The sequence below is a fragment of the Pseudoliparis swirei genome, chromosome 6 (assembly GCF_029220125.1).
Source record: "Pseudoliparis swirei isolate HS2019 ecotype Mariana Trench chromosome 6, NWPU_hadal_v1, whole genome shotgun sequence".
In the NCBI taxonomy this organism is placed as follows: Eukaryota; Metazoa; Chordata; class Actinopteri; order Perciformes; family Liparidae; genus Pseudoliparis; species Pseudoliparis swirei.
The window spans coordinates 4,120,629-4,133,624 of record NC_079393.1 but is presented as its reverse complement, the minus strand read 5'-3'; the positions used below and the strand labels follow the sequence as shown (position 1 = coordinate 4,133,624).

General features: G+C 37.0%; 1 protein-coding gene across 2 annotated transcripts in view; it reads left to right on the top strand.

Annotated features, from left to right (window-relative positions):
- The first annotated feature begins 1,331 nt into the window (after positions 1–1,331).
- The window catches only part of swap70b (switching B cell complex subunit SWAP70b), a 28,396-nt gene continuing 16,731 nt past the window's right edge, over positions 1,332–12,996 (top strand). For both annotated transcript variants that reach the window (XM_056417856.1, XM_056417854.1), the window contains exons 1-3: positions 1,332–1,623; positions 4,028–4,168; positions 12,816–12,989. In XM_056417856.1, the coding sequence (XP_056273831.1) occupies positions 1,528–1,623; positions 4,028–4,168; positions 12,816–12,989 (411 nt within the window). In that variant the 5' untranslated portion in view covers positions 1,332–1,527. The remainder of the gene's footprint in view (positions 1,624–4,027; positions 4,169–12,815; positions 12,990–12,996) is intronic.

Below are 12,996 nucleotides of genomic sequence, written 5' to 3'. Positions count from 1 at the left end.
AAAATGAGCTTCCAATACACCACTTCAATCTGAACTCTGTCCGCTCTCATGCAGACGGTCTGTTCATCGGTAATGATCCTTCCGCAGGTTCACCTCCGGAAACCTTGTTACGACTTTTACTTCCTGTAGATCAGGGTCTCAACACGTCGATCGCGGTCGATCGCGGCGTAGTGTCGGTAGATCGCATGACATGAAAGAGATTGGCCCGCCCCCTGACATGTTCTCTAGAGCACGTCTTTGTTCTTTTATTAAACTAAACGTCTGTTGTTGATCGTATCTCCACAGCAGCATGTCATTTCTGTCTCTACGCGTTGCGTTAACACTTATCGATCTCCGTCTGGCGCGCCACAGAGCTCCGTGCGCGCGCATCGGGACCGAGCAAAAAAAAAGTCACTTGTCAATCTGTCCACCTTTAGATTGTATCATGGTGGAGTTAATGGTTGACAAACAAGAGAAAAATGTTCTGTTTAACCCTCCTGTTACCTTTACATTTACTAACATAATTTACCCTCGGGGTCAATTTGACCCCAGCAATTAAAACCTCCAGAAAATTATTAGAATTAATATTGCTTCCCAAGTTTAAGTGTGAGGTACTTTATGTTTGTTTGTTGACTACCTAAATAGCCCTTTAAATAAATAAAAAAGTTGATATTTCTGATATGTTTGACAGTGAAAAACAGCCTGGGGTCAAATTGACCCCAAAGAACACCGACATTAAACATTGAATGGGGTCAAATTGACCCGAAAGGTAACAGGAGGGTTAAACATTCTGTTTAGGATGAAGATGTATTAATGTTCCATATGGAAGAAAACTGCTAAATAACTGCTGAGTTGCAGCACCATTGTATAGAAGAATGTATAAATGTATATATCCGTCTTTTGTCATAAATCTCTATGTTCTCACAAAATATACCGAGAATATCGGAAATATGTGATTAATAATGATTAATCCACAAAAACCTGTGATTAATCAGATTAAAAATTTTAATCGTTTCACAGCCCTAATATATATACATATATGTACATGTACATATATGTATATATATGTATGTATATAAACACATATGTATATATATATACATAAACACACATATGTATATACATATATATATACACATACACACATATATATATATGTGTGTATATACACACAATCACCAGACTAAAAACTGTTTAACCTAATAGCATTTACTCAAATGCAATACTGAAATAATGTAATACTATATATTAATACAATCAATACAATACAGATATATATATATCCATATACACACTCACACATACACGTGTGTGTGCTCTTCCCTCGCTGAGCGGTGCTGCAGCTCTTCAATCACGCGATCGTACTTTTTTTTTTAAAGAAGAAAAAAAGAAAACCTGCTGCGTCACGTGACCTCTCCCTCACAGAGCCCGACAGACAGCTTCTGACTCGGAGAGAAGAGGAAGGAGAAGAGGAGGACGGAGAAGAAGAAGAGGAGGCAGCGGAGGAGGAGAAGAAGTCTCGAGACCCCCGCGGAGACCCGAGCCGCCATGGAGCTGCGGGCCGAGCTGCTGAAGTCCATCTGGCACGCGTTCACGTCGCTGGACCTGGACCGCAGCGGCAAGGTGTCCAAGTCTCAGCTCAAGGTAACGGCCGCGCGGGCGCGCCTCCGCGAAGTTCACGTTCGGTATCTTGTTGTTGTTGTTGTTGTTGGAGGCGACTTGGGAAGAGAGAACACAAAGAAGAGTTCATTGTCGTTATTGATTATTGAAACCACCAAACATCACAATATAAAAAGGTTTAATGAATCAGAGTTTAAGTGATATGAGATAATAAAAACAGTAAAAAGGGTTAAAGTTATGTTTATTTATACGATTTATTTATTCACGTGATAAAGGATTCAGATGTTTCCATTGAACATGTTACTTAAGTAAAAGTACACAAGTGTATCAGGACAATGTATTTAATAATGTTACTTAAGTAAAAGTACACAAGTGTATCAGGACAATGTATTTAATGTTACACGTAAAAGTGGTGAACTTGTCCCTGTGACTTATACTATTGATTATTATATGTTTAGATTATATTTGTTTCTGTAAAAGGAGGATTTGACTGCTGTAAACAACTAAAGATTTGTTTATTATTATTACTACAGATAAATCAATAAATTGATTTAGGAAAATTCATCTGTGATCGTTGTTATACAAATATATATATATATAAATATATGTATTTGTATTATATATATAATAAAATATATATTATAATATATGTATAATACATATATATATATTCATATTTATAAATATATAATTTATAAATATATATATATATATTTATAAATATATATACATTATAATTATATATATTTATAATACATATATTACAAATATATATATATATATAAATAATCTATATACAATAATCCTTGTTGGCTAGGAGGAAAGCGAGTAAAACGAGAGCAAACCGTCTGGTGAATAACTCGACACGCCCAAATATTTACAGTCAGACATATTTAGTCAGACATTGTTCAGCGGATGTCGTTCTTCTAAAAATAATAAAATAGACGGTAAAGGTCGGCCGCCTCTGAATCTAAAGCGCAAAGGTTCTCTTGTAGCACATTATCTACCACTGACAATGGAGAACTTTAATACACCGAATCGACCAGAGAGTGAGTGAACCTTAAATGACACAAATGAAAAGAGACGAAAGTTTGATTAAAAGAACAAACATTTATATAAATGTTTATTCTTTTAATTAAACTTGCGTGAATGAACATATGAATAGAACACATTTCTATGACTTTTTCCAAAACTTTTTGGTATACATTTTTCCCCCCAGGAATTGTCCAGGCCTGGAAATAACAATTTAAAAATGAATGACTTTTCCATGACTGGACGAACCCTTTTTATTTTGTATTTTTTAAATAACACATTGAATGTGTCCATAAAGACATGAAATGAGCGCAACTGCAGGTGTGATGAGGTCACTGAACCGTGTTGACATCACACACACCTGCATCACACACACCTGCATCACACACACCTGCATCACGGAAGGAAAAAAGGGAAATGATTTAGTTCAGTTGAGCTTCCTGTTAAAAGATAGATACAATAACCTAATTTTAACCCAAGAGTGAAAACAATAGTTTAAATATTAATTCATAAAGCAATAGCTGCAGCTTTTATTCATCTTTCTCTGACAGTGAACTGGATTTTTTAGTCTTTTTTATCTGTCGCTCCAAATTTTTGTACTTTATATTTAATTGTATAATCTATTCCTCCAGATTAATAAAAAATTAAATCTTGAGAAAGCTAAAAATCTGTGTCGCCGACTTTTTTTGGGTTCGACATGAGCTGTTGCATCATGGGAAATGTGAGTTTACGCTTAAGCCTTTAAAAAAAAAAAGGATCAAAAGAGAGGCGAGTAGCTCAGCTGCAGTTCTTCTTCGAGGTCTTCCTCACCTTCCTGCTCTTGGAATCAGTTCCTTGGGAAAAAAATCAGTTGTTTAAAAGTATCTCAATTTATTTAAGAGGGTACGAAAAGTATTTAGACCCCTTTACATGTTTCACTCTTTGTTTCATTGCAGCCATTTGCTATAATCAAAAAAGTTCATTTTATTTCTCGATAATGTTCACTCAGCACCCCATCTGGACAGAAAAAAACAGAAATATAGAAATGTTTGCATATTTCTTAAAAAAGAAAAACGGAAATATCAGCATGGACAACATGTGAGTTAAATATGAGCGGCACAGCAAAGGATCTGAATACTTATGACCATGTCATATTTCAGTTTTTATTTTGTAATAATTTAGCAACATTTTTTACATTTGTTTTTTTCTGTCCAGATGGGGTGCTGAGTGAACATTCATGAGAAATCAAATTAACTTTTTTGATTTTTAGCAAATGGCTGCAATGAAACAAAGAGTGAACATTTCAAAGGGGTCTGAATACTTTCCGTACTGTATTATATAATAATAATAATGAATCATCTGGATCATCGCTAATATTTGAAGTTATTTTCACCTTTTTTTTAACCCGTGGTTCCAGGTTCTGTCCCACAACTTGTGCACCGTGATGAAGATCCCTCACGACCCGGTGGCGCTGGAGGAGCACTTCAAAGACGACGACGAGGGTCCCGTCTCCACGCAGGGCTACATGCCGTACCTCAACAAGTTCATCCTGGACAAGGTGCGCCGCCATTCTGAAAAACACATTGTTAGAAAAAAAGTATAACATTTGAGATGTGAGGTTGGACACAAACGGATGATGTCAGCGATAACGATTCATGGTTCTGCGACTCTTCGTGAGGAGAATGAGACGTATGGATTTAAAGCTGTGTGTGTGAGTGCGTGTGTGTGTGTGCATCATTTCCTCCAGGATGAGTGGATTTTCTGCAAACGCCATATTCAGGGTGTAAAAAAGGAATTTAAAAAAAAATATATATATATTTATAACATATTATATATATATATTTATTATATATATATATATAGTTGTATTATATATATAATAAAAGATATATTATATACATTTATAATATATAGATATATATTTATAGTACATATATATTCATATTTATAAATATTTAATTTATAAAGATATAAATATATTATATTTATATATATATATATATATATATATACAGGACTGTCTCAGAAAATTAGAATATTGTGATGAAGTTCTTTATTTTCTGTAATGCAATTAAAAAAACAAAAATGTCATGCATTCTGGATTCATTACAAATCAACTGAAATATTGCAAGCCTTTTATTCTTTTAATATTGCTGATTATGGTTTACAGCTTAAGAAAACTCAAATATCCTATCTCTAAATATTAGAATATCATGAAAGTATACTAGTAGGGTATTAAACAAATCACTTGAATTGTCTAATTAACTCGAAACACCTGCAAGGGTTTCCTGAGCCTTGACAAACACTCAGCTGTTATAAATCTTTTTTTTACTTGGTCTGAGGAAATATTAAAATTTTATGAGATAGGATTTTAGAGTTTTCTTAAGCTGTAAGCCATAATCAGCAATATTAAAAGAATAAAAGGCTTGCAATATTTCAGTTGATTTGTAATGAATCCAGAATGCATGACATTTTTGTTTTTTTAATTGCATTACAGAAAATAAAGAACTTTATCACAATATTCTAATTTTCTGAGACAGTCCTGTATATTGAGAAAACTAAAAAATACGAGAGGAAAATGCGTCGGTGACTTTTTTTGGTCGGACATGAGCTGTGTGTGTGTGTGTGTGTGTGTGCATCATTTCCTCCAGGATGAGAGGATTTTCTTCCAACACCATATTCAGGGTTTAAAAAGCAGCCATGTTTGTTTTTGCAAATCCAAATACTAATTTAAAAAGTAAATTTTTTTTTTACTCATTTGATTTTAAGTCTGCACGTGTTTTACGCGTTAATCTTATTTACAATGTAGTTGTGCGAGACGCCGGTGACTAAGCGGTTGTCCGAGACAACAGAAGTCCATTGATGGTTCGCTCTGTGAGCTCCGCTGGGACCACGACACTGAACCAGCTGTTGAGCGCTGAGTCACCCCCCCCCCTCCCCTCCCCCATCCCCTCCCCCCTCCCCTCTGTGATGATGTCATTGAGAGAATGGCGATCGTTCGGCCGGGACTCGAGACGAGTCGGACGTTATGAATTCTTGGAATTCTCGTCGCATGATGTCACGGAAAACTTTCGACTGCCGGATTCTCATCCACGTCTTTTCTGATTTGAGGGAAACGATGACGTCATACATCCTAAATGTGTGCTTGCCCGTTGCGTCAGAAACGATGAGGCGCTAACTGTGGTTTTCCCGACGCGTCGTCGACTCTACCGCCCCCTACTGGCCGGTTCCTTTAAACGACAGCGTGAACGCAACTTTTTATTGTTTAAAAAAACCCAATTCTTTTATGAGCCGTTTTCCTTGTGGTACTTTGTAAAGTGTCGATTGTATACAAACTTTTATTTCGTCAGGTAGTCTCAAAAGTGAAGCGTTTATATTTCTTTCACGTTTTTAAAGGTTCGTGACGTCACGGTTTCTGTTTTGGAGACTTTAACGATGTTTTGTGTGAATTCCTCTTTTGGGTTTTGTTAACATCGAATACTTTTTTTTAAACCACGAATGATTCATCGGGATTTATTTTTTTCTTCATTCGAGACTCGTCAACTTCAGAGTAACTTCAGGGTTTATTTATTTATTTAATCTCTTAAATTGCCTCAACGGTTTCTACTTCGAACACGTCTACCTGTCTCTTGGACCCCATCCCGACGAGGCTGCTTAAAGACGTTTTGCCTTTAATTGGCGGCTCTCTATTAGATATTATCAATGTGTCTCTGCTAACAGGCCACGTACCACACTCCTTCAAGGTGGCTGTTATTAAACCTCTCCTGAAGAAGCCCACTCTGGATCCAGAGGTATTGGCTAACTACAGACCGATCTCTAACCTCCCCTTCCTCTCCAAGATCCTTGAGAAAGTGGTCGCAAATCAGTTGTGCGACTTTCTACATCATAATAGTTTATTTGAGAAATTTCAATCAGGATTTAGAAAACACCACAGCACCGAGACGCCACTGGTGAAAATTACAAATGACCTCTTAATGGCAGCAGATAAAGGACTCCTCTCTGTCCTGGTCTTGTTAGACCTTAGTGCTGCATTCGACACCATTGACCATGACATCCTGTTACAGAGACTGGAGCAGTCGATTGGCATTTCAGGCACGGCACTAATTTGGTTTAAATCCTATTTATCAGATCGATCTCAGTTTGTATTTGTAAACGATGACGCCTCGATAACCACCAACGTTAATCACGGAGTTCCACAAGGTTCTGTGCTTGGACCAATTTTATTTACCTTATACATGCTTCCTTTGGGCAATATTATCAGGAAACACTCCATAAACTTTCATTGTTATGCAGATGACACTCAACTATATTTAACGATAAAACCAGAGGAGAGCAACCAACTCTGTAAAATTCAAGCATGTCTTAAAGACATAAAACATGGATGACCTGCAACTTCTTGATGTTAAACTCAGACAAAACCAAGTAATTTTAATCGGCCCTGAGCACCTCAGAGATCAATTATCTGGTGATGTGGATTCTGTAGACGGCATTGCCCTGGCATCCAACACCACTGTAAAGAATCTTGGCGTTATCTTTGATCGGGACTTGTCCTTTAACTCCCACGTAAAGCAAATCTCAAGGACTGCATTCTTTCATCTACGTAATATTTCAAAATCAGGCACATCTTGTCTCAAAAGATGCAGAAAAATTGGTTCACGTTCGTTACTTCGAGACTGGATTACTGCAACTCCTTATTAGCAGGCTGCTCTAATAAATCTCTTAGGTCCCTCCAGTTGATCCAGAATGCTGCAGCTCGTGTTCTCACTAAAACTAAGAAAAGAGATCACATCACTCCTGCACTAGCTGCTCTGCACTGGCTCCCAGTAAAATCAAGAATCACTTTTAAAATTCTTCTCTTAACCTACAAAGCCTTGATTGGTGATGCTCCATCATATCTTAAGGAGCTTGTCGTACCATATTGCCCCACTAGAGAGCTACGCTCACTAAATGCGGGACTACTTGTAGTTCCTAGAGTCTTAAAAGTAGAATGGGAGCCAGAGCCTTTAGTTATCAAGCTCCTCTTTTATGGAACCAGCTTCCAATTTCAGTCCGGGAGGCAGACACAGTCACCTCGTTTAAGAGTAGACTTAAGACCTTCCTCTTTGACAGAGCTTATAGTTAGGGCTGAATCAGGTTTGCCCTGGTCCAGCCCCTTGATATGCTGCTATAGGCTTATAGCTGCCGGGGGACGTTTTAGGATGCACTGAGTACCTATCTCCTCTTTTTTCTCTCCTTAAGGATGAATTTTCATCTCTCAATCACACGTTACTAACTCTGCTTTCTCCCCGGAAGTCCTTTTGACTTTACGTCTCATGGGGTCATCGGACCCTATGAGACGGCATAGATCTATCTGCCTGATGGATCGTCTGGGTCGTGGAATTCCTGCTCATGACTACGCCACTGTCCTGTTGAGACTCCTCCTCCCCACCGCCATCTGCCTGATGGATCGTGGAGGTCTCCATCGTGGAATATGCCTACTATGAACTATTCATACACTCTGTCATATTCATTGAATGTATTTTAACTCTAAATCTGTCCTTCTGTACACATTACATCTATTGCATCTGTCCATCCTAGGAGAGGGATCCTCCTCTGTTGCTCTCCTCCAGGTTTCTTCCCTTTTTTTCACCCTGAAGGGTTATTTGGGAGTTTTTCCTGGTCCGATGTGAGGTTTTGGGGCAGGGATGTCTATGTGTACAGATTGTAAAGCACTCCGAGACAAATTTGTAATTTGTGAAATTGGGCTATACAAATAAACTGAATTGAATTGAATTAGTTCCTCGTTCCGACTTTTAATACTTTCATGTCGGAGGATTCAAAGAAAGTCGTCTGACCCGTTTCTCTGGCAACGACGTCCTTCTGTCTGTGACTTTAACCCTTTAACGCACCACGTCGTCATTGTGGTTTTTATATAAAATATATATATATATACAAATATATATATAAAAATGATATAACCCCAAAAAATTAGAATATATATATATCTAAAAAAAATCTATATATATACAGGACTGCCTCAGAAAATTAGAATATTGTGATAAAGTTCTTTATTTTCTGTAATGCAATTAAAAAAACAAAAATGTCATGCATTCTGGATTCATTACAAATCAACTGAAATATTGCAAGCCTTTTATTATTTTAATATTGCTGATTATGGCTTACAGCTTAAGAAAACTCTAAAATCCTATCTCATAAAATTTTAATATTTCCTCAGACCAAGTAAAAAAAAAGATTTATAACAGCTGAGTGTTTGTCAAGGCTCAGGAAACCCTTGCAGGTGTTTCGAGTTAATTAGACAATTCAAGTGATTTGTTTAATACCCTACTAGTATACTTTTTCATGATATTCTAATATTTAGAGATAGGATATTTGAGTTTTCTTAAGCTGTAAGCCATAATCAGCAATATTAAAAGAATAAAAGGCTTGCAATATTTCAGTTGATTTGTAATGAATCCAGAATGCATGACATTTTTGGTTTTTTAATTGCATTACAGAAAATAAAGAACTTCATCACAATATTCTAATTTTCTGAGACAGTCCTGTATATATATCAAAAACATATCTATAAAAAAATATATATATATATATCTAAAAAGATATATATAGAAAAATGTATATAAATATATCAATATATATATATAATATATAAAAACATATATATATACATACACAAATATATATATATATATATTTTGATATGTATATTATATCTATATATATATATTAAAATCTATATATAAAAAATATATATATACAAAAATAGATATATTTTGATATGTATATTATATCTTTAGATTATATATATATATATATATATAAATATATGTATTAACTTGTTACTGACCACTGATGTGTTGTGGACATCCAAGGGGTTAAACTCCACCTTAAAGGAAATGTAAAACCTGGATTTAGGTTCAGGACGTCACGGTCAACCCTCCCCTTAAAAAGACAACACACACACTTTTGAGTGTATTTTTCCACACACACACACAACTATCCCACCCATTGACGTGGAGCTGACCGGCCCTGGAGAGCGAGGAGGGCGTCGGTCAGTATATTCAACAGTCCACACTCCTGAGGAAACTCCACCCGGTCACACAAGGAAAGTGTGTGTAAGTGTGTGTGTGTGTGTGATGCAACCAGATACCCAAGAGGCAGAACGACCTGAATGGAGTTGAAAAAATGGAAACTTAACTTAAATAAAGTGTGTGTGTGTGTGTGTGTGTGTCATCATCACTTGTCTAGCAACGCAGCATAAAATAAAAAGCACAGCACTGATATTTGACCTAATCCGAGCCACAGAGTCAGGTGGTGGAGCGAAAGCTGACGACTCAGCGCTTTTCTGTTTGCTGAAGCGATGCAACAAGTGATCCTGTGTGACCCTGACATGCCAGCGGCCAGCTGCAGACACTCAAACGCCACGTTGTTGTGCTGCTATTGTGCGTCTGTGTTGGTGCTCCTCGGAGTTCTGATGACTTCTGTCCTCTTTAAAACAAATCTACAACTGTGGCAAAGTTTGGAGGAGCTGGCGACTTCAGTCTCGAGGTCCCAAACATTTAACCTTCAACGCTCGGTAAAAATGTCTTTACACAGATGACAATAGATGTTTTTAAAGGTCTAATATTGAGACATCCAGGCTCCTTTAGAAATACACTGTACAATGAGGTGTTTGTGTAAACAGATACAGTGATTACACTAGATAAGTATTAGTGGATATTGTGGTTGGATTTATTGGAATGAAGGCAGGAAATCTCAAAATGTGGAGAAATTAAACCAAAAACCAGCTGCTAGATATGAAAGACATCGTCACGGATCTCCAAAATGTCTCAAAGTTCAGCTTTGAGAAAAGCCGTTCATGAGTTACACCGGCGTGTTTTAGAATGTTTACGGAACGTAAGAAATAATGCTTCAGTTTATGTTTAGAAAAAATGAAAGTGCAGTTGCGTGGATCCATTTTGGTCATTTTGTGCTTTGGAGCGATTGAAACAGAAACATCTTTACTCATTTCCCCCTTTTAACTTTAAATTTTTTTTTTTAAACGACTTTCATGTCTCAACATCCGCCTGTCGTCATCACTGCTGGTGGATATTTAATTAGCAACACACACTCTTGATAATGCTGTTCCGCTGGTAAATAACCCTTTAAAACATATATATTAACATATACATTAACATATATATTAACATATATATTAACATATATATATTAAAATATATTGTCTCACGGTTGGTTTCTTACAAACATCCTTTTTATAAGTTTAAGTTTGCTTATTTTTTGTTGTAAAAGCTTCGGCAGGTCTCAGGAGACGAAGATGGAGCCTGAATCCTGATGAACATGTGGCATCGGAGGAGGAAGAGGAGGAGGAGGAGGAGGCACTGACAAGGCTCATATTGTTTCAGAGGAGAAGGGAGTGAGAGAGAGAGAGAGAGAGCGGAAGAGAGAGAGAGAGAGAGAGAGACAAAGGCAAACAAGACGAGCATGACACAGCGATGTTAGACGGAGAACAAACGTCACTTTATCCTCCTCCTCCTCCTCCTCCTCCTCCATAGAAGTATTGTATTCTATACGTTGGTTCATGTGTTCTTGAGGGAAGATGATTAAGAACTGAAGGACTAAACGAAGCGTTACTTTGAGGAGGCTGTGAGCGTGACTCTCTCTCTCTAGAAACCCTCCCAGGTTTCCTCTCAGTCTCTCGCCCGACAGCAACAATGGAGAGTTACATCAGATCCGCTGCAGCTCGGACACAAAGTTCACCCCGACACGGAGAGAACGAAAACAATCAGACGGCCGCCAGAGAATTCAGGACATTTGTTCATTGTGAAAACGACAATGAGCCAGTCGCTCATTTAAAGACGATGAGTCACGGCCCCTGAACGCCACACGCATCAGAGTACTTCTGACTTAGAGCTTTAAGGGTTTAGAGAACCACTAAATGACCTTAAATACGTGTATTCATAACCCCAAGCTCGCCAACAGGCTTCATGGAGACATTTCTTTGGTACCTGTTTCTAATACTAGAATCTCTTTGGGATTAATAAAGTTCTCTTACCTGATTTTACTTCCCTTTATTCAGGGTTTAAAATAAATACCAGTGTGAGAAATAGCTTATATTTGGTAATAATACATTTATTATACATTTATTAATATAGTACTCTGGAAAGAGCATCCTTTCCGTCTGTGTGACTTTAACCCTTCAACGCACCAACCATTGTCACGTTTTTTATATAATATATATATATACAAATCTCTCTCTCTCTCTATATATATATTAGGGCTGTCAATCGATTAAAAAAAATTAACTAATTAATCGCACATTTTGAAATTCATTAATCGCGATTAATCGCACTTAAAAGTTAAAAGTTCATTCTTTTTAAAGACCAAACTTCACACAGAGCTGTGTTTTCAAAGAGGCTCCTACCTATAAAGTGCCAGCGAGGTATTTAATATTGTGGATGATCAATTGTTTCTTCAGTGAAACATCAGTTTAGTAAAAAAAAAGAAGTATATTGAGACCCCATTGGTCCTGTCATCCTTAACACTGAACAGCAGCAGAACCAGTGGCCTTGATAACTGACTGACATTCAAATATGTCCTGTTCACCCTCTGGAGGCTGGGCTCATTTTATACAGTATATATATATAAAATCTCTCTCTATATATTTAAAAAAATCTATATATATAAAAATGTATGAAGAAAAAAATATATATCTAGGAATATATATATATATATTAAAATTATATATATATATAAATATATATATATAATTAAATATTATATATATATATATATAATATATATATGACCAATCATCTGAAGCCATTTAATGGAACAGGAAGTGTTGACACAGTTCAGTTAATAAGGGGGGTTTTTCACAACCTGGCAACCTGTAAACCCTTCATGAAATAGACTCAATAGAAAGTGTTTATCTTTTTTTACACTACTGGCAGCAGTGGGGTCCAACATCAGGATCAGGGCCTTTAACCGGGCCTCGGTTTAAACAACAAACAATTCAAACAGACTTTTATCTTTTGAATAAAATCATTAAATTCTGAATCGTGTTCCAGGTCTTTTAAAAACTATCCATGTGGGACTGAAGACAGAATAAAGACCCGCTCTAAAATCTAGAATCATGAAACTCGTTCACTAGTCCGACTGTCTCGTCGCAAACAAACCCGACTCACCAGTTCTTTGTTGTTGTTGTTCAGGCGACGGCCAACTTTGACCTGCAGGACTTCAACCGCATGTGCTGGACCTTGAGCTCCAGGAAGAACCTGGACCGCAGCCAGCTGCTCATCTCCAACGACGACGCCTTCAAGATCTGGTGCATCTTCAACTTCCTGTCCGAGGACCGCTACCCGCTGGCCGTGGTCCCCGAGGAGGTGAGGC